Source organism: Suncus etruscus, chromosome 3, assembly GCF_024139225.1.
Source record: "Suncus etruscus isolate mSunEtr1 chromosome 3, mSunEtr1.pri.cur, whole genome shotgun sequence".
NCBI lineage: Eukaryota > Metazoa > Chordata > Mammalia > Eulipotyphla > Soricidae > Suncus > Suncus etruscus.
This window is the reverse complement of record NC_064850.1, coordinates 17691106-17713968: the sequence shown is the minus strand read 5'-3', so window position 1 is coordinate 17713968 and position 22863 is coordinate 17691106. Positions and strand designations below refer to the sequence as shown.

Here is a 22863-nt window from a genome sequence, read left to right as displayed (position 1 = left end):
CTGAGCACTACTGGATGTGGCCCCAAAATTTTTTATTTGTTAGGTTTCTAGTGCTGACTTTGGTGGATGATTTTATAAAATAAAGAATTAAATAATATGGTAGTATTAGTTTTGTTATTTAGCATCTTCAAAAAAGATAAGGAAATTTCTATTTTCCATGTATATTATAAAAATTATACTATAAACATATCACTCAGATTGCTCTTTATCTTTTTTTTTTTTTTTTTTTTTTTTGGTTTTTGGGCCACACCCGGTGTTGCTCAGGGGTTACTCCTGGCTGTCTGCTCAGAAATAGCTCCTGGCAGGCACGGGGGACCATATGGGACACCGGGATTCAAACCAACCACCTTGGGTCCTGGATCGGCTGCTTGCAAGGCAAACGCCACTGTGCTATCTCTCCGGGCCCTTGCTCTTTATAATTCTATAAAACAAAAATATTTGCTGTTTGGCCTTGCCATTCAACACAAAGATCACACATATACAATATCAATTTTTTTTTTTTTTGAGTCACACTGGGCAAAGCTCAGGGATTACTTTCTAGCTTTGCACTTAAGGATCACTATTGGTCATACTTGTTGGACCATATCGAATGCCAGGGATCAAATCTGGTATGGTCATGTACGAGGGGATTGAACCTGGGTTGGCAGCATGCCAGGCAAATGCCCTGCCTGCTGTTCTGTTGCTCAGGCCCCAAACCAAATATTCTAGTATGCATAATTAGAAAAGAAGGGAAACAACAGCAATACTAGAAGGAAGAAAAATATGGGGAACTTACTCGCAATTACCAAGTGTGGACAAAGATGCATCCATTTTTTCTATAGGGGGAATCTGGGCATAAAGTTTTATCTCTTTGGCTTCAGACGGCTTCTGACTGGATTTCTCTTCCTATAATAAAAATTAATTGGGAAAAATTATTCTTAATTATAAAGCTCAAAACACCAGAATTTGTCAAGGTTTTTCAATTTTATTTCAAAACTATTATTAGTTCTTAATAAACCTGTATTTTTTTGGGGTGGGGGCTTGGGCCACACCCAGCGGTGCTCAGGGGTTACTCCTGGCTGCCTGCTCAGAAATAGCTCCTGGCAGGCACGGGGGACCATATGGGACACCGGGATTCGAACCAACCACCTTGGGTCCTGGATCGGCTGCTTGCAAGGCAAACGCCACTGTGCTATCTCTCCGGGCCCCAAACCTGTATTCTTTCCTGACATTTATTACTGAATCAGATAACCAAGTTTCTACAAGATTTATTCATATAATTTATTGTCAAGGAGTGAATCCACTTATTTAAAATTCTTCAAAATTACATTAATTACTAAAGAGAAACCCAACAATATGGTGGTGGGGGAAACAGAGCTATAGTATAGCAGGTCATACTGGCCTTACACACACAGCTAACTCAAGTTCAATCCCCAAAATCCCTTATGGGGATTGAATAAGTCCTGACAGGGGAGATTCATGAGGATAAAGCCAGGAGTAAGTCTTAGGCACTGCCAGTTTGGGCCCCCAAACCAAACTGAAAACAAAACCCAACAACATAAATATTTTTCTAAAAATTCCGTATCATAAAGAATTTTCATTGGTGGAAGGCCTGCTCCCTAACTTGGGTATGCTGGGAGCCTTGATAGGCCCCCAACCTTCCCCTCTTCTGCCCCTGGCCTCCAGGCTTTCTGGGGTGGCAGCCCAGGTGGCCAGACAAGCTGGGTGTCGGGGGTGGGGGGTCCCTCCTGGATGGGATCCCAAGTTTTCCCCGCCCTTCCCCCAGCTCTAGGGTGGGAAGGGCACAGGGGGGTATAGGGCGGGCAGATCCTGGCTTCCGGCTCTCTATCCATCCTCTCTTGGGCTGGAGGCTAGCTCTAGCCGCATGGCGTTTGGGGAGACCCCATGTGGAAGGCCTTCTCCCTAACTTGGGTGCGCTGGGAGCCTTGATAGGCCCCCAGCCTTCCTCTCTTCTGCCCCCGGCCTCCAGGCCTTCTGGGGTTCCAGCCGAGGCGGCCAGATATGGTGAGTCTTAACTTGGGGTGTGCTGAGATTTGCTCGGTTGTGCCCCCGCGCACACTGCATGTATTAAGAGTATCCCTTATCTTTATGTTCGTTTTGCATATCCAGAATGTTCATTTTGTATTCTTCCCTTTCCCACACCCCTACAAAGCTCATTTTTACTCCTTAACTCTCTCACCCCCCCCAAACATCACTAACCCACATTACTTTATTTAACTTTAGTACTGCACAATCCTAATCACAGACCAAAGCCGTGCATTGTGTGTGACAACCCCAAACTGTTTCAAAAGACATAAAATGGGCACGTATTTCTTTCAAATATTTTGTGTTTTTTTTTCCTCTGACAGCTATAAGTCTTACTAAATATTCTCTTATACAGTGACGATTCTAACCACTTTTTTATTTTTTTTTTTTTTTTGGTTTTTGGGCCACACCCGGCAGTGCTCAGGGGTTACTCCTGGCTGTCTGCTCAGAAATAGCTCCTGGCAGGCACGGGGGACCATATGGGACACCGGGATTCGAACCAACCACCTTTTGGTCCTGGATCGGCTGCTTGCAAGGCAAACGCCGCTGTGCTATCTCTCCGGGCCCAATATGAAGGATCTTTATGCTAGTCTTTTTTTTATCATACAGGACTTTTTTTTTGTTTTGTTTTGTTTTGTTTTTTTGTTTTTGTTTTTTTTGGGCCACACCCGGTGACGCTCAGGGGTTACTCCTGGCTATGCGCTCAGAAGTCGCTCCTGGCTTGGGGTACCATATGGGATACCGGGGGATCGAACCGAGGTCCTTCCAAGGCTAGCGCAGGTAAGGCAGGCACCTTACCTCCAGCGCCACTGCCCGGCTCTAACCACTTTTTATCTTCTCTTTATGAGCTGTTCAACAAGGAATTTTGTTGAAAGAGCCCCCCAGCTTAATGCTTATGATTGAACCATGTCATGGGGATTGTTGGACTTGTTCTTATGGCCCCCATATGCGCCAATAACGCCACGTGGCATTGTTCCTTTTTTGTATAGGCACATTAAAATGGGAAAATACTATACATACAAATAAGATCCTATCTAATAGAGATTGGAACACACAAATCTTGTAGTGCAAAAGGACCTTACACCCTGAACATTGACATAACGACCTGGCACAGGCTTCAGAAGAAAGGGCATTTTCCATTCACCCCTGAACCAGGGAAGCCATCCACGAAACATCCAGGTTTGTCTATAACATCACCTGGAAGCAATCCTCTACCACGGAAGACCCTACCACTGCTCAGACATCGACCTGCTCAAAAGAGACTTCCCTTAACACTGAGAAGACTTAATAACAAGGACCTGCTTACAGGACAGGGCTCTCTGCATTGCCCTTTAATGGTGAGGTGAAACAAGAGGATGCTCCACATCCTGACTTCAATGTAGGATATGCAGATTCCAGGATATTTAATACAGAAACATGATACCAACAACAGAGACTGTGTGAAAGATAAAAGTGTGTTGGCACTACAGACAATGTCAGGAAACTTCAGGGGTCGGGTCTCTTTGTATTTAGGCCAAGGTTATTCCTTTTCATTCCCCTCATATTTTGGTGGGCCTATGCAAACAACAATTGCCACTCTAACACCGTTTTTACTGTGCTCCTTTGACTCTAATCCTTAAAAAAAAACCACTTAAAATTTGAGGTTAACTTAAGCTAATATGCATGTACATGGAAATGTAAAAAATACTATACCTCTAATGTTTAAGGAGTTACATAAGTTTTATGGCTTTAGATTGCCTTGTGTGCTGTTAAGAAATATTATAATGTATTACAATCTGGGGACTTGAGGGACAAAGTAATTGTACATGGATTCTGTCTTATTTATCTTAATGTTCTTTGGCTGAAACTTCAAAGTTAAGATATCAGCAAGGGGACATCTTCTGAGAATTATGTTATGGGTGATTGTCCTTCCACTGTAACTTTACCTTGTCCTCTTTTTTTGCATCTTTGTTCTCATAATTAAAAATAAAAAAAATTAAAAAATATTTTCATATTTTTACCTTAAGTTCACAACATCTTGTTTTTGAGTGACACTCAGTTATGCTCAGAGATTATTCCTGGTAGTATTAGGGGACTGTATCTGGTACCAGTGATTAAGATTAAACAGTTCACAAGTTCTTCAAGGGGATCTCACTGATACCTGAATGTGATTTCTTATTTTTTTTTTTTTTTTGGTTTTTGGACCACACCCGGTGACGCTCAGGGGTTACTCCTGGCTATGCGCTCAGAAGTCACTCCTGGCTTGGGGGACCATATGGGATGCCGGGCGGATCGAACCACGGTCCCACGGTCCGTCCTACGCTAGCGCTTGCAAGGCAGACACCTTACCTCTAGCGCCACCTTCCCGGCCCCGATTTCTTATTTTTTTGTTTGTATTTTCCTGATGATTAATGCCCCTGTTAATCACTTTTATACCTTTATTACATGTCTCTTCAGTTATTCATGCATGATTTTTATTTATCTACATTTATTTATGTTCTAGCTCAGGAGACAATAAAAATACCATTTTAACCCTAGGTATCTCACAATGTGTAACTCTATCACCTGAAAATGACATGCAATTTATTTTGAATTTTGGCCCATATCCAGCAGTGCTTATAGTGCTCCTCATAGTGTTTGGGGGACCAGGGTTGGCTAACATGAAGGCAAGATCCTTATCACTTGAACTATGTCTCCAGCCTTGACATGTACTTTAATGATACAAGAAGAAAATATGGGGCTGGGTAGTACAGTACTTGTGTTGCACGGGGCCAACCAGTGTTCAATCCCTGGCATCCCAGATGGTCCTCCAAAGCAGTCATCAGGAGTAATTCCTGAGTACAAAGCTAAGAGTTACCCAGGAGTATTGTAAGGTGTAGCACAAAAAACAAACAAAAAATGGTGCTATAATGAAAACAAAAAACATACCACAGCGAGAGATTTTCCAGGAGTAGGGAGCAGGAGAGATAGTACAATGGGTAAGGCGCTTACTTGCCTTGCAAGTGATCAATCAGGTTCAGTGGCATCCCATATGGACCCCTGAGCACTGCCAGGAATGATTCCTAAATGTAGAGTCAGGAGAAATCCCTGAACACAGTCAGGTATGCTCCAACCCTCGTCAACCTTTTTCCCAGGAGTGGTGCTGAGCAATACTACAATGGGGAGGGCAGCTGAAATATATATACACACATACATATTTTATACCACTAGTGCTCGGGGAACTGTATGGTGGCAGAGATCAAACTCAGGCTCTTCCATGCACACCAGGTGATCCAGCTATAAACTATCTACCCAGCCCAAGGTTAGGCCATACCAGGTGATTTTACAGGGCTTCTCTCAAAGGTGCCAGAGTTTGAATCTGAAGCTCCCACATTCACAGCATGAGCTCCAGCCCTTGGAGTAATCTCCTAAGCCCAGTAAGATATTTCCAGTATCACTTCCAACAAAGTGTGGGACTGAACAAAGTACTGAACAAAGCCCTTTGAGTTGTCTCTATGGCTCAACACTCAGGTTTGGGGAGGCTTGGAGTTCGGATCATACCCGGCTGTGCTCAGGGATCACTCCTGGTGGTTTCAGGGAACCATGAGATTCTAGGGATCAAACCAAAGTCAGTCGCATGAAGGCAAGTTCATTACCCATTGTACTATCACTCTGGCCCCAAACTCGGATTATTTTTTAAATTTAAGATGAGAGGCCGGTGTGATAGCACAGCTGTAGGGCATTTTTGCCTTGTACACGGCTGACCCAGGATGAACCTGGGCTCGAACTCCGGCATCCCATATAGTCCCCCAAGCCAGGAGCAAATTCTGAGCACATAGCTAGGAGTAACCCCTGAGGGTCACTGGGTGTGGCCCATAAACCAAAAACAAATAAACACAATTTTAAGATGAAAGATCTAACAATATTCATTTAAAAAAATCCAAAGATCCTTATATATTTTCCTCAGTTTCTCCCAATGGTTAATATTCCACAAAATATAATCTAAAGCACAACCAGGATACAGGTATTGATACAATGCACTGACTTTATTCAGACTTCCCAGATTTTATTTGTTCCCATCTGTACATGTGTATATGCTTATATATTTGTATTATATTCTGTACTATTTGATCACCAGCACAGGTTCATGCATCTACCTCCACAGTCAAGCTAGTGGAATAGTTCTAGCACCACAAAAAGTCCTTGAATTAAATGATTAGATTTAAATAACTGGCTCAAAATTCTCTTTGTATGGCTTCTAAAAGAAGTAAAAACGTGCATACTCACCCATCTGGCAAGGGCTTCTTTGATTGTTGTTGCTTTTGCCTTAAAAAAAAAGAAGGTAGAGGAAACAAGATTATCTTTTTAGGTATTACTTGGTGATTAAATTTTCAGTCATTTTTAGTTATTTATCAGCCTTGGCATCTACCATTAAAAAGTTAACTCCTGGGGTCCGAAGCGATAGCACAGTGGTAGGGCATTTGCCTTGCAAGTGGCCAACCCATGATGGATCCAGGTTTGATCCCTGGCATCCCATATGGTTCCCCCGAGCCTGCGAGGAGCAATTCTGAGTGAAGAGCCAGGAGTAACACCTGAGTGGCACCAAACCTGAGTGGTTTGTTTTTCTGCCCCCAAACCAAAACCAAACAAACAAAAACAAACAACAAAAAAGTTAACTTCCTTGAGATAGTATATGTAAAGAATTTTATTTGCTAAATTCAAAATATTTCTTTTTCTTTTTTTTTTTTTTTTGGTTTTTGAGCCACACCCGGTAACGCTCAGGGGTTACTCCTGGCTATGCGCTCAGAAGTTGCTCCTGGCTTGGGGGACCATATGGGACACCGGGGATCGAACCGCGGTCCGTCCAAGGCTAGCGCAGGCAAGGCAGGTACCTTACCTTTAGCGCCACCGCCCGGCCCCTCAAAATATTTCTTAAATATCTCAGGAAAAAAAATGAAGAAATCTTGACAAAATGCCCAGAAACTTTATTTCAGGTTGTTTACTAAAAAAAATACCCAGCTTTTAATACTTGCTATTAAAATGTATCTTATCAAATGCTGGGGCTCCTTTGAGAGGAGATTGGGCCAAGTGCCTGCCAGGCTAAGTCCTTGCCCTGCTGACACCCCAGCAGCTGCCTCCACACTCCCCTACTGCCACCATACAAATGGCCTAGTGTCACTATTTCACAAGTAATCTCAGAAGAGACCCCAAACTGATGAAATTCTCACTTATTCTGGATTTTCAGACTGGAAGCTTTGAGGTCTTCTTGAATGAGGGAGGGCAGCCTCTCCCCCTCTAACCCCTGTCCCACATTGAAGAAGCCCTAGCAACAAAACCCACATCCCACAGCCTTCACAAGGTAAATATCCCAGTTTCACAGCTTCATGACTCCTCTCAGAAGAGATGTGAACCTGATGAAAGTGTTAGGTACACTGGTCTTCAGGCCAAAAACTCTGGAGCCACCTCAGGATGTGGCAGACTAACAATCTCCCTAGTTATACAGATCCTGGAGCTCTTGAACACACAGCCACATATGACAGACACCTCCAAATTCCATGACACTGACAGTCCAGGAGGAGCAGAGCAAATTAGAAGGGAAAGTAGCATAGAAGCCAACTAAAGTCAACATACAGAAACAATAACGAATAAGATTGAACTAGCAACAAACAGCCCAGTAAAATACTAAATGTCTTTAACAACACCATTGAAACATAACTATTTTCGCAAATTTTATTTTACTGAACTATTTTTTGATAATTCCAATTAACATTTTGATATAAGGAAGAAGAAATAAAGTGTTTTGTGCCTGCCAAAATTGGAGGTGGGAAATTGGAGACAAAGGTCACATTGGTGGAGTGATTAGTGTTGGAACATTAAATGTCCCTAAAAACTGTTATGAACAATTTTGTAAGCCATAGTGCTTAAATAAAGTTTAATAATAATAATAGGGGCTGGAGCAATAGTACAGAGATAATACATTTGCCTTGCATGTAGCCAACCTGGGTTCAATCCCAGACATCCATACTGAGCTATTTTCCTGGTAACTTTTATATACTAAGATCTTGGAAACTTTCATGCATCTTTGATTTGCTGTGGCAAAGTGGAAGTTTTAGAAAATGATCAGGCATTTTAGGGACAACAGAGATTATATATCAGTAGGGTTCTTGCCTTGCATGTGGCCAATGTGGATTTAATTCCTGATACTCTATGTGGTCTCTTGAGCCTCACCAGGAGTGATCCTTAAGGCCAAAGCCAGGACTAAGTCCTGAGAGTGTGGACCCAGGACCAAAATTATTTAATAAATAAAAATAAACATGGGATATAGTTCAGCAACAGCTCAGTAAATGGCTTGCATGAGAAGGCCCAGATTCTATCCAAGAACAAACCAACCTTCTCTTCCCAAAGTAAATTAAAAAAATTATTGTATTATGTTTGAAAGCCTGTATACAAGGTATGGGGAAAACAACAACAACAACACACACACACACACAAGTACTGAAATTTGGGCTGGGGCAGTGGTGCAGAGGCATCTGTCTTGTGGGTGCTACCCTAGGACGAACTGCGTCCCATATGGCCCCCAAGCCAGAAGTGATTTCTGAGCACATAGCCAGGAGTAATCCCTGTGAGCATCACCGGGTGTGACCCCCCAAAAGAGTGCTGAAATTGTCATAAAACAATTTAGAAAACATGAATAAACCAATAACTATCTTTAAAATGTTTTGTTAAAGAGATTAAAATACTAAAAAGATTATCAAAGGGTTTTAATCTTATTCTCCTTCCCTAGAGCTCCAAGTTTAGATCATTTTACAAGTGCTTATTGCCAGACTTTCGAGGAACAGATATTACACAGGTTGTTTCGGAAACCAGAAAACTCAGGAGAGCAGCCAACCTGTTTTACAAGTCTAGAATAAATGTAATGCTATAATCAGATTAGAAGCCTTTTCAATTCTTAGCCCACATTTGAAAATTCTAGCTACAATATTAGATTTCCCATGACATTTTTGGGGCGGAGGCCACACCCTGTGGTGAGGAAGATTACTTCTGGATCGGTGCTGGGGAAGGAGGCTGCTCCCAGCTGTGCTTGAAGCACTCTGTAGGGCTGAAGTTTGGACCAAATGGTATCATTAAAAGCAAGTTCCTTAACATCTCAGACCTGTTCTCCAAAGCTAAAGATGTCTAATGATCAGAATCAAGAATGGCTTATCCTAGCCTAGAGGCATAGAAATTATTTAACAGAAAGATTCATAAATTAAATCTTTATAATCTATAAGTATAATTCAAAATGGATTATAGGAAAAAACAACTTTTTGGGGGGAGTCACAGCCAGCAGTGCTCAGGGATTACTCTTGACTCTGCACTCAAGAATCACTGCTAGTGGCTTGGGAGACCATATGGGATGCCAAGGATCAAACCTTGGTCAGCTACATGCAAGACAAACACCCTACCCACTGTACTATCCCTCTGGCCCCAGAAATCACTTTTATAAGTATATAAAATATCTGGTAAATATCTGATACCAGTTTTAAATCTGATATCAAACACACTCAGTTAAGAGTTCAAAGGAATCCCTTACTATAATGTTAGGGCTGGAGAGATAGTACAGTGGGTAAGGCACTTGCCTGGTAATGTGGTTGACCTGGGTTTAAGTCCCTAGCTCTCCACATGGTCCCCTAATTTCACCTGAATACAGAGCCAAGAGTAATCCCTGAGCATCACTAGGTGTGGCCCAAACACCTAAAATGACTACAATATCAAACATAATGGAGAAATTAATAGTTTTGGCATGGAGTCATTGAGTATTTCTATATATCAAATATGCTTCTACTGATTAGGATATATAATGATTAAAATAAAAGAAATTCCTCCCATCAAAGAACTCGAAATTACTGAAGAGACATAGTAAATGTTATTTTAAAAAAATAATGCAGAAGGTGACAATTACTAGGAAGGAAATAATAAAAGTATACATTCAAAAAAAAGTATACATTCCAGGGGCCGGAGAGATAGCATGGAGTAGGGCATTTGCCTTGCATGCAGAAGGACGGTGGTTTGAACCCCAACATCCCGTATGGTCCCCCAAGAAGTCTGCCAGGAGCAATTTCTGAGCATAGAACCAGGAGTGACCCCTGAGTGCCACCGAGTGTGTGTGTGACCCAAAAACCAAAAAAAATAAAAAATAAAAAAATAAGGACCGAATGATAGCATGGAGATGGGGCGTTTGTCTTGCATGCAGAAGAATGGCGGTTCAAATCCCAATATCCCATGTGGTCTGTCCCCGACCCCACTCCACCCCTGCCTGCCAGGAGCAATTTCTGAGCATAGAACCAGGAGTAACCCCTGAGCATCACCGGGTGTGATCCAAAAACAAACAAACAAAAAAAACAAAAAACAAAAAAAGAGGGCTGGAGAGATAGCATAGAAGTGGGGCGTTTGCCTTGCATGCAGAAGGACGATGTTTCAAATCCCAGCATCCCATATGATCCCCTGAGCCTGCCAGGAGTGATCTCTGAGCATAGAGCCAGGAGTAACCCAAAAAACCCAAAAACAAACAAACAAAAAAAGTATACGTGTCCAATGATAGTTGGAAATGATCACTCTGGACAAGAACTAGGTGCTAAAAGAAATAAAGTGATTTGCATGGCACCTTTTCAATAACAATATGACAAACCACCTTACAAAGAGAAAAGGGGGCTAGAGAGAGAGAGTGTTAGAGAAGAAAAGTGACTGTTATAGAGGCAGGCTGCAGGCGACGTTGGTGGCAAGAAATGTGCACTGGACAATGTATGACAGAAACTCAACCATCAACAATTCTGTGGGTGTGTGTTTGTTTGTTTTCACTGACAGCGGTCAGGATTTGAGCCAGTCTTGTGTTGACCACTTGTTGTTGTTGTTGGTTTTTGTTTGTTTTTTAGCCCAACCTAGTAGTGCTCAGGGTTACTCCTGTCTTGTGTTCAGGAATTACTCCTGGTGGACTTGCGGGACCATATGGGATGTTAAGGATCGGACCCTGGTCAGCTGCATGCAAGATAAGCACCCTACCCACTGTGCTATTGTTCCAGCCTGCATCCCATTACAGATAGCTGCTGTAAATATAAAGAAATGAGAACTCGCATGCATTACTGAGAAAGTAAAAGCTGGTGGAACTATTTGGGAAAGCAGTCTGTGTGCCAAAGGAAACATCAGTGCAACACAGCACCAGTGATTCTGAACTCTCTCAATGCTTTCTAGAAAAATCCTGGCATGCATCCATTAAAAGAGAGGTAGGCAGAGTGGGCAGGGTGCTTGCCTTGCATGTGGCAAACTCACATTTGATCCCCAGCATATCCCACTGTGGTTCCTTGAGACTACCAGAAGTGATCCCTGAGTGCAGTCCCTGAGCACAGCTAGATGTGGCTCCCAAAAAACAAAAACAAAAGCAAAAATTAATTAAAAAAAAAAAGACATATAAGAAACACTTTAGGGAGGGAGCTAGAGTACAGCAGGCAGGGCGTTTGCCTTGCATGCAGATGATCTGGATTCGATGGTCCCCAGCACCATATAAGGTACCCCCAAATCCCAGATGTGGCTCAAAGTCCACACACACACACACACAAAACTACTTTTTTAAATTTTGGAGGCGATTTTAAGCAATTTATCAATCATGGCAATAAAGAACTGGGCTATAAGTTCCCCTCAAAAGCAAAAGTATTCTGAATGGGTGGAGGGGGGCAAGGAGGGGCAGAGGGGAGAGGGGAGCTGGGGAGGGACAGGAGGGGGAGGAAGAGAAAGAAGAGGAAGAGAAGAAGAGGAGGAAGAAGAGGATGAAAAGGAGGAAGAGGGGAAGGAGTAGGAGGGACAGGAGGAGAAAGAGAAGAGTGGTCATGTCAAGGTGTCACTGAACCAGGAATGATACTAATACCAGAATTAAGATATTAATTCTGAAGATGCAGGAAGGAACATCAATTCCTGCATCGCTGTTAATGTAAACAACGTGAATCTATCTTCTGTGCAAGTCAAGGAGTGAGCACAAGAGTTAGGACAGGGAGCAGGCACAGATGGCCAGGTTTGATCCCCAGCACCACAAACAGAATTCCCACCACAATCAGCACTGGTTTTAGTCTGGTTTCCTTCCATGACTACCACAGTGGCCTGAGTGGTTCTTAAAGAAGTTAGAGGTAAACAATATTGAAGAGGTGACTGTATTCAGAGTTTAAAGTTTAACCCTAAAGGTCCTGCATATCTGGCAGCACGTTCTTTTCCTTTTCTTTTCTTTTTTGAGAGGTGGCCCAGTGCTAAGGGGTTATTCCTGGCCATACAGAATGCCAGAGATTGAACTCAGGTTAGCAGTGAAGGCAAGTGCCCTACCCTCTGTATCTCTCCAGCCCCTAGCAGCAAAAACTTTCATTATTACAGGCCATGCTGAGACAGAACAGTTTGACAGAAATGATTCCCAACATCTTAAACAGGTTTGGTGCAGACAGTCTGATTAGTTTATGGAGACTGGCTGAAGCTCAGCTCAGTCTGTGGATGGAAAAGATCTTGGGGGCAATTTTACAGAGGATTCCAAGAATGAAGCAAAGTAAATTGAGTCCATTTTATTTTTTCTCTTTTTCTTATTTTAATTAAATCACCACGAGATACAGAGTTAAAAAGTTGTTGATAGTTTTAGTCATACAATATTTCGATCTCTCTCTCTCTCTCCTCTCTCTCTCTCTCTCTCTCTCTCTCTCTCTCTCTCTCTCTCTCTCTCCCCCCCCCCCCCCTTTTAGGTACTGTGGTTTGTTAACTCCTTTCAGTTCCCTGTTCTTACCCAGAGTAATCATTTCCAACTATTATTGTCAGAGTGGTCCCTTCTCCATCCTCACTGCAAACCCCATCATTTATATTGTCTTTGGGAATTATTCTCATACTATGGTCTGTTTGATGTGTTTTGTATCCCACAGATGAGAGAGAGAGAGAGAGAGAGAGAGAGAGAGAGAGAGAGAGAGAGAGAAGAGAGGAGAGAGAGAGAAGAGAGGAGAGATAGGAGAGAATGAGAGAAGAGAGTAGGAGAGAGAGGAGAGAGTGAGAGAGAAGAGAGAGGAGAGAGAGGAGAGAGAGAAGAGAGTGAGAGAAGAGAGAGGTAGAGAAGTCTGCCATAGAGAGAGGAGAGAGAGAGAAGAGAGAGAGTGAGAGAAGAGAGAGAGAGAGAGGTCGAGAAGTCTGCCATAGAGGCAGGCAGGGGAAGGGGACGGGGAAGTAGGAGGAAAACTGGGGATACTGGGGGTAGGAAATGTGCATTAGTGATGGGATGGATGGGTGTTAGACAGTGTACGACTGAAACTCAATCATGAACAACTTTGTATCTGTATCTCATGGTGATTCAATTAAAATTTATTTTAAAACCTTGAGACTTGTACAGAGTGCACGTATTAGAGTAGCCATTAGTCCTGAATAAAACTGCATGAAGTTAAAAATGATTGTTCAAGACTCTAAATAAAATACTTTTAAGTTCAAACCCTTAGACACTGCAGCTGTTTTCAGTTTCTGTTTATACACAGCTCATTTCCTGGAGTCACTTAAGCTGAGGAAGTCTGTGATAAAGTTTGAAATAAAAGTTAACAGAGTTCTTTGCTGAATCAAAAAAATAAAAAGACAAGTTGATACATATGTGGGGCCGGAGAGGTGGCGCTAGAGATAAGGTGTCTGCCTTCTTGCAAGCGCTAGCCAAGAAAAGATCGCGACCGCGGTTCGAATCCCCCCCCCCAAAAAAAAAACCTATGATACATATGTTTCTTTTGTTTATTTGGTGTTTTTTGTTTTGAAGGGGTCACATCAGGTGACACTCAGAGGTTACTCTGCTCTCAGAAATCACTCCTGGCAGGCTTGGGGGACCATATGAGATGCTGGGAATCAAACCTGTGCCAGCCACATGTAAGGCAAATGCCCTACCTGCTGTGCTATCAGTCTGACCCACACATGTTCCTTTTAATGTAACTCTGAGCCCCATAAACTTGTTTACATATAGAAAGTAAAAAAAAAAAAAAAAAACTGGGGCTGGTGGGGGGGGGGTTTGGGCCACACCCTGCAGCACTCAGGGGTTACTTCTGGCTCTGTGCTCAGAAATTGGCCCTGGCAGGTTCAGAGGGACCATATGGGATGCCAGGAGTCAAACTGGGATCCGTCCAGGGTCAGCTGCATTCAAGGCAAATGCCCTACCCACAGCACTGTGGTATCTCTCTGGCCTCAAAAGTAAAAACATCTTAATTTTATTTTGTTTGGGACAATACAAATCTTTTAAATACTAAAGCCCAATGGTTCCATCACTGACCAAATGGTTCCAGGATCACTTTCAGGAGGGATCCTAAGTTTGAAGCATGTCCTCCCCCACTCATAAAAAAAAAAAAAAAAAAAGAGTTGGCCAAAGAAGATCATTTTTCTCTGGCTTTTTTTTTTTTTTTTTTTTTTGCTTTTTGGGGAAGAGGATTACTTGTTTGGTTGTTGTTTTTTGGGTCACATGGCAATCCTCAGGGCTTACTCTTGGCTCTGAACTCAGAAATCACTCCTGGCAGAGCATGGGGAACCATTTGGGATGTGAGGAATCAAACCCACATCAGTTGTATGCAAGGCAAGCATGCTACTACTGTACGATAGCTCAGACCGCATATCTTTTTATTTTATTAGTAGGGGAATCTGAAACAAGAGTTATCCTAATGCCACTTTCCTTCAAATATGAAACACCAATCATTAAAAAATGACACCTTGACTGGAAAAAAGAGCAATGTTATAGAACGGAGAGCCCAGAAATAAATTCTCAGATTTATGGACAATTAATCTATGACAAAGGAGCTGGGCCCATGAAATGAAGCTTGCAAGGAAAATCTCTTAAACAAATGGTGACAGGAAAACTGGATAACCATGTGCAAAAAAAAAGTAAATCCATATTTTTTCAGCATTCACAAAGGTTAATTCAAAGTGCATTGAATGAGAATTTAGGAATTGGACTGGAATCCATAAAATACAAAATATCAAGAAATCTCTAGGACATGAGCCTCAGAGATACCTTTAGTAATTTGACTACATTGGCAAACATAACAATAACAAAAATAGACAAACAAGACTATCAAATTAAAAAGGTACTTTATGGCTAAAAAAAAAAAACCCCAAAACTCCACAGCTAAAATAAAAAGATACCCTATCGAAATGAAGAGAATATTTCATATTATATATCAGACAAAGACTGAATATCCAGGGCCAGAGAGAGTACAGAGTTAAGTGGGGAGGACATTTGCTATGAATGCAGCCCACCAAGTTCAATCTCCAGCATTCTATAAGGTCCTCCATGCACCACCAGGAATGACTCCTGAGCACAAAGTAATTCCTGAGAACTGTCAGGTATAAGAGAGGGGGGGAGGAGGGAGAGAGAGAGAGAGACAGACAGACAGAGAGACAGAGACAGAGACAGAACTCAATCCAAGATATATAAAGTACTTACAAAGCTCAACAACAAAAATAATAATCTCATCAAAATGAAGAGAGAAGATGAAAAAACTCTTCCCCGATGAAGATAAATAGTTGTCATCATTTAGTATCAGGGAAGTCTAAATCAAAACAGGATACTATTTCACAGCACAAGGTCGAAATATATATTTAAAAAGATGGAAACAGGGGGCCGGAGAGATTGCATGGAGGTGTAGGGCATTTGCCTTGCATGCTGAAGGATGGTTGTTCAAATCTTGGCGTCCTATAAGGTCCCCCGAGCCTGCCAAAAGCAATTTCTGAGCATAGAGCCAGGAGTAACCCCTGAGCACTGCTGGGTGTGACCCAAAAACCAAAAAAAGAAAAAGATGGAAACAACCAATATTGATAGGGAAAAGGAATGTAGTGGTGAAAAAGGAATCCTCATTCATTGCTGGTAGGAATGCCATCTGGTTCAACCTCTATGGAAAACAGTACAGGGATTTTTCCCAAAAGTATGAATAGAACTTCCATACAACTCAGTGATTTCGTTTCTTGGAATCTGTATTTAAAACATAGGAACATTCATTAAAAAAGATATAGGCTTTCCTGTGTTCATTGCAGCATTAAGTACCATAGCCAGGATATGTAAACAACCCAATACACAAGAACAGATACATGTACAAAGAAATTATTGTATCTGAACAGAATGGAATATGGCACAGCTCTAAGAAAAGATAAAATTAGGTAACATGGATGGAATTAGAGGACATCATATGCAAAATACATCAAAGGGAGAAGACAAATACCAAGTGATTTCACTAATCAGCGCCATCCAGAGAGATAAAGCAAGGGAATTGACAGTATCCAACCATGACAAATCTTTAATTAGCCTTATATTAGAAAGCCAAGCAGTGCGGAGAGGGATACAGGAGAATGAAGAGTCAGAGTTGAGATGACAAAGGGACAGTTGCAGAGTCTTAGGCACTTTGGTAGTGTGGGGGGTGGGTGGAATGGGGCACTAATTTTGCATACCACTATCAAAATGTGTGCCTATTCTAACCATATTAACTAAATTTTTAAGTAAATAAAAGTGTTGCCCTTATTTCCTTGCTACTTACAAAGGTGAAAAAATGCAGTCTAAGAGATATAGTATAGAGTGTAAGGCACTTGCCTTTCATGCTGCCAACCCATGTATGATCTCTGTTAGCCCAAATTGTTCCCGGACTCGCCAGCATCAACAGGAGTGATCCCAGGACACAGAATCAAGAGCTTACCCTATTCAATCAGGTGTAGCTGAGAGAAAAGAAGAGGGTTGGAGCAATATGCGGTGGGTAGGGTGCTTACCTTGCATGTTTAATCCACACATCCCATGTGGTCCCCTGGCCTACCAGGAGAGATTCCTGAGTGAAGATCCAGGAGTAACACCTGAGCACCATCAGGTGTGCCCCCACCAGAAAGAGTCAAAGAAAAAGGGGGTTGGGAAGCTAGTATAGTGACTAAGGAACTTGCCTTGCCCAGATCAGCCTGTTTTTTGATTGACAGTACCCCCTTTGCCCCTCCAAGAGTGATTCCTGAACAGAATGAAGGAAGCTCTGAGCACTGCCATGTGTGGCGACGACGACGACGACCACACAACAACAACTACAACAAAACACCACCAACAAAAAAAAAAGATAAAGGTTAAAGAGAGAAAAGATTATCTGGGCTGCAAGATGATTCTAAGGGCTGGAATGCATTATTTATATATAATAGCCCTGGTTCCACTCACTCCACCACATCCCAGTGCCCCAGCACCCTTGGGTTGGCCTGAAATAATTTTTTGTTTGTTTATTTGTTTTGGAGCCACACCTGTGAAGGGATTTACTCCTGTCTATGCGCTCAGAAATCGATCCTGGCTTGGAGGACCATATGGGACGCCGGAAGATCGAACCATGGTCCGTCCTGGGTCAGCAGCATGCAAGGCAAACGCCCTATTGCTGCACCCTCACTCCGGCCCAGCCCTAAATAATTTAACGAAATAACAAAAAAATGCTGCCAATTATATAACACCATCACATTTCAGTAATACAGAAAAGTATGGCTGTGTTCTATGGTGCAACTTGATATGCCTGACTTTTCAGAAGTCAGAAATCTGGGTTTTGTTGTGAAATATGGTTGATTTTAAGAAATGGGAAGCTAATTTTTTTCTAAATGACCAAAAAAAACCCATGTGGGCATGTACCCCTGGCAAGGCCCATTTATTACCAGTCATCAACCTCCGCTAGCTTCAACTCATTACTGTTCTGATTCTCTCTGTGAAATTTTGGGACAATTCTCAGACTTCACACTTTAAAATTAGGGCTGTCACCTTTTCATTGTAAATCTGAGCAGACATTCCAGACTTTGCTCTAAATAGGTACCACATCCCTTCATGATAGACGGCAGTGCCAGCTCTGGACTGCCCTGGTAGGGGACATGTAATATCTGGACCACCACTAGGTCTGTATCTACCATTTGATCAAGCTCCCTGGCCCCAGAATCCAGAACTTCTTCATTTCCTTGGCAGTGATTTTCAGCTAAACAGCTATGTCATGAAGTACAGAAAAGGGAAGCGGCAAGATAGGAAGACCAATAACAGAGATGTTCAATCTTGGGGCAATAATTTGACCATTTCAATGTCCTCAGTTTCCATTCACTTGCCCAGCACAGAGTCACAAAATGACAATGCATGGTACTTCTTCATCACCATTTCCATGAGCCAAGGCCAACATGCCTTTTAGCAAGCAGTGTCACCAGCTTTGCTGGAACCAACCAAGTAAACCAAGAGAGGGCATACATGTTAGTAGTCAAGGCATCTCCAAAAGCACATCGACTCATTGCTTCCTAGAGAGCTTTGATGGGATAGATCGCTGAAAGAATTAAACTCCAAAGCAGCAACAGTTTGCAAAGTGGAGGGGGACCTGAGAAGGACGCACCTCACAATCTGAGGTGCCTTGCTCAAGTGCATCTTCCTGAACACACCCCTTCACCCCTGCAACAGTCAAAATTCACCATCGCCTTTTCCAAGAGCTCAGACTCAGACCTACGGCAGTAACCCTTTGGGAGGCTCTCATTTTTTTCCTGAAATAATAATGGGTCACTTTTTATTTATAAAAACTTTATCTTGAAAATCTAGATAGTCCTCAGCTTTCAACATCAAGCAAAAAATATAGTGTTCTGGCACTGCTATTTTAACAATTCTGGGTTATTCTTGGGTGGAACCAGATTGAGATCAATTGGCAACCCAGATCAATTTTAAACACACAACCCACCTTTTTTGGAATCTTAAAGCAGGATTCATCAAGTTGGTTTAAAAAGAAAGATCAAGGGGCCAGAGCAATGGCGCAACGGTAGGGTGCCTTGCATGCAGTTGACCCAGGACGGAGCTGGGTTCAATCTCCGGAGTCCCATATGGTCCCCCAAGCCAGCCAGGAGCAATTTCTGAGAGCATAGCCAGTAGTAACCCCTACTGGATCACCCACTGGGTGTGGCCTCAAAATCAAAATAAATAAATAAATTTAAATTTTAAAAAGAGAGATCAAGTCAAAAGAAAGACTTAGGTAGGTAACAAGACATAAGAAATCAGACCAAGTTTTCCTATGTACAAAATTTCTAGGCTTACACATTAAAAGTTATCTGTAGCAAGAATTACTATCCAATGACACTCACTGGGCCAAAGACCCTTGTGATGGTGTTGGCAGAAAAACTTGTCCCTCGTGTAGCCGACTTTCTAGAGTTCATCCACCAGTCAATGGTCTCAACTCCAAGCTCTACCAACAATATGCTTCGGGCTGTCATTATTTTTTTGAGCATCGCGCTCTGACTTACATCCCATTCCAGGGGGGTGGGTACCCGGGTTACCCAATACCCACAACTCAGAAATTCAGAGAGGAAGGCGGGCACCAGGTGACAAAACAGCTGCCAACACACAATTCTCTCAACCCTTATCCCCTTAGCCCTGCAAAGGGGTGGCAAATAAATCACTGCTCCCTGCAACCTTCTCCCAGCTCACACTCCCATAGCATCCTCATTCCCACACCAAAACCCTTCATTTTTTGAGAATGTTCTGATCTCAGCCAGCCCAATCCGTGCTCCAGGCCTCACATCATCATCCCCAATCTGCTTCAGGCCTTCCCATAACCCAGTCACTCCCTTGCAAGGGTTTTGCTTTAGCCCCAGGCCTTTGACATCACCAGGCAGTGGCCGCTCCCGGGAACGCCCCCACCCAATCCTCAGCACCCCACGATCACCCCTCTGCACTTGCCATCTCCTCTCCCTCTAGGCTGCAGGGCCCGCAGGCTGCTCACCATTCCGGCCGTTGCTACTGTCACTGCTCTGGTTGCTAGGGCCCGCGGGGCAGGGCGCATGCGCACTCGGCTGCGCTCGCCGCCTGGCCCCGCCCCCGGGAGGCCGGAGCGGTGCATTGTGGGACGGCGGAGGGCGTTGGGCCGGGCGGGAGAGCAGGCGAGCGATGCGGCCTTTGTCTCCCTCCGGGTCCTACCGCCCGCCGTATCTGCTGCTCCCATTTGCTAGCTGTCAACCCAGGCCTACCGGTGGGTGGGCTGGTTCTAATCCCAGCAGCAGCCCATAGGGTCCCCAGGGCACCTCCCTGAGTAATTCTTGAATGCAGAACCAGAGTTATCCCCGAGTGTCGCCGGTTTTGGTTGTCCCCAAAACGTTTAACCCTTAACTCCCCAGAATTGTTTATCCCATAACAGAGCTTTAAAGGGCTGAGGAGGGGCAGGAGTTATATAGGACAGTGGGTAGCGCACCTATCTGGTATGTGGTTAGCATTTCTGCTCTCAGAAGGTTGCCGGAGCACCTCAGGGAGTGATTTTTGAGCACAGAGGCAGGATTAACTACTGAGCATGATCAGATGTGGCCCATGAAATCCAAAATAATGATGAGGAAGAAGAAGATGATGATGATGATGATGATGATGATGATGATGATGATGATGATGATGATGATGATAATAATAATAAGAAGCCAGAGAAATAGCTCAGAGGGCTCCTGGGCAAGCTTTGCAAACCTAAGGCCCTGGTTCCAATTCAGTACCACATATTTCTTCTTCCCACCTCTTCAGAGAAACTAAATTTTCTTTCTGTAGCAACTGCTTTCAGGATTTTAAAATGCTGTTGTAAAACATCTGGCAATGTGACTGAATAACTTCACCTTCAGTGAGCTGGAGACGGCTGAAAGCATCAAATATGGATTTTTACATAACAAGATGTTTTTCCCACTTCTCGATCTTTCAAGAGAGCTAAACATTGTAAAATTTCACTCAGTGTTGCAGGGAATAAGGAGAAATGGCACTGCTCATACATAATATACAATACTGGTTATAACTTATATGGCCTTTCTGGAAGACTGTGACCCATTGTTTGTTTTGGAATTTTTTTGTTTGTTTTGAGTTTGGGGGCCACACCCGGTGGCTCTCAGGGGTTACTCCTGCTCTGCACTCAGAAATCACTCCTGGGGCCCCGGAGAGATAGCACAGTGGCGTTTGCCTTGCAAGCAGCCGATCCAGGACCAAAGGTGGTTGGTTCGAATCCCGGTGTCCCATATGGTCCCCCGTGCCTGCCAGGAGCTATTTCTGAGCAGATAGCCAGGAGTAACCCCTGAGCACTGCCAGGTGTGGCCCAAAACCCAAAAACAAACAAACAAACAAACACAAAAATCACTCTTGGGGGCCGGTGAGGTGCCGCTAGAGGTAAGGTGTCTGCCTTGCAAGCGCTAGCCAAGGAAGGACCGCGGTTCGATCCCCTGGCGTTCCATATGGTCCCCCCAAGCCAGGGGCAATTTCTGAGCGTTTAGCCAGGAGTAACGCCTGAGCATCAAACGGGTGTGGCCTCAAAAACAAAACTAAAAAATAATCACTCCTGGCAAACTCCAGGGATTCTATCAGATTCCAAGGGTCAAATCCAGGTTAACCACATTCAAAGCAAAGCCATACCCACTGTGCTATTACTCCGGCCTCTCTCTCTCTCTCTCTCTCTCTCTCTCTCTCTCTCTCTCTCTCTCTCTCTATATATATATATATATATATATATATATATATATATATATATATTTTTTTTTTTTTTTAATTTGCACTTGAAGTTTACATATATTTTATTTAGAGCTTTAGAAACTTTATCTCTTAGCCCAACAGGACTTGACTCTTTGGGGGGGAGAGGTTGGGCCACACCCGGTGATGTTCAAGGTTACTCCTGGCTATGCTCTGAGAAATTGCTCCTGGCTTGGAGGATCATATGAGACACTGGTGTATAGAACTGTGGGCCGTCCTAGTTTAGCGCACACAATGCAAACGCCCTATCACTTGCACCACCGCTCCAGCCCAGGACTTGACTCTTGATTCTAGGACTTTATCCTGAGTGCACAGGATTAGACACATGCACAGAGATGCACTTTTAAAGGTTTAATAACTAAGAAGAAAAAGACCCAAATAAAACAAAAGACAATTGTTATCATTGAACATCCAAATAGTGAAATTCTATTTTCATTGAAATCATTGGGTCAAAGAAATCAACCTACTTACATACACTGTGATATCACAATATATGAATTTAAAAGCCAAGATGTCAGGAACAAAGAGATATTACATGAAGTGAGACACTTGCCTTGCACTGCATGACCCTGGTTAAATGCCCAATTGGGCATATGACACGCTAAACACCACTGGGAGCATAGAGTCAGGGCATGACCTAAACTCACCCCTTCTCCTTCTATAAATAAAAATCAAGTTATCCAGCAAAATGATTGGTGTGATCCTTTTTAAAATGATAGACTTCAGGGATAGAGAAATACATAGTACAGTGGGTAGAGCACTTGCCTTGAATGAAGCTGACCAGGATCTGATGTCTGGCATCTCATATGGTCCCCCAAGCACTGTCAGCTGTAAACTGTCATTTGAATGTGACCCACTGCTACCACCAAGAAAAGTATAAATCACACAGTCTTTCTCTTGAAAGCTTCTGTTCTCCCTTGAACACATATTTTTGCTGGCTTGCTTCTATTTTTCTCTAGAGAAATCTGTGTTTTCTGTTGCACATATATTTTCTCTTTCCCGGCTTACTTTGTAAGGACAGGTGGGCTCATGCCAATCTCACACTCACAGACACAGACCGATATGCCTGGCCGATTAGGCCTTAGGCTTTGCTTTAACTATGCCTTACTGCTCTTATATATTGCTGGAGGTCAGGCTGACGTGGGGGAAATAGAGCCTACCAACCTTCCCAGAAGAAAAGAGGCACCAGGGAGGCACAGAAACTGATACTGATAGATGCCTACAATGCCCCCATAAACCCTTATCTAAGTCCACTCTCCCACATCCGGGCCTAGTGGACATGCCTTGTCAAGGGCGGCCTTGATCTGTTTGAATTATGTTACTTGTGTAATGCGAAATGTGTATCCTTTGCTATCTGTTTCCTGAGGCTGACT

At 43.1% G+C, this 22863-nt stretch overlaps 1 protein-coding gene and 1 pseudogene across 1 annotated transcript in view; both read right to left on the bottom strand.

The window, feature by feature from the left end:
* Positions 1-19809, bottom strand: part of DNAL1 (dynein axonemal light chain 1) — a 50622-nt gene extending 30813 nt beyond the window's left edge. Inside the window, exons 1-3 of the mRNA XM_049770499.1 lie at positions 19728-19809; positions 6271-6309; positions 776-885 (exon numbers count right to left, since the gene is read on the bottom strand). Coding sequence (XP_049626456.1) covers positions 776-885; positions 6271-6309; positions 19728-19787 — 209 coding nt within the window. The 5' untranslated portion in view covers positions 19788-19809. The remainder of the gene's footprint in view (positions 1-775; positions 886-6270; positions 6310-19727) is intronic.
* Positions 19055-19198, bottom strand: LOC126004958 (uncharacterized; annotated as a pseudogene).
* Positions 19810-22863: the final 3054 nt, after the last annotated feature.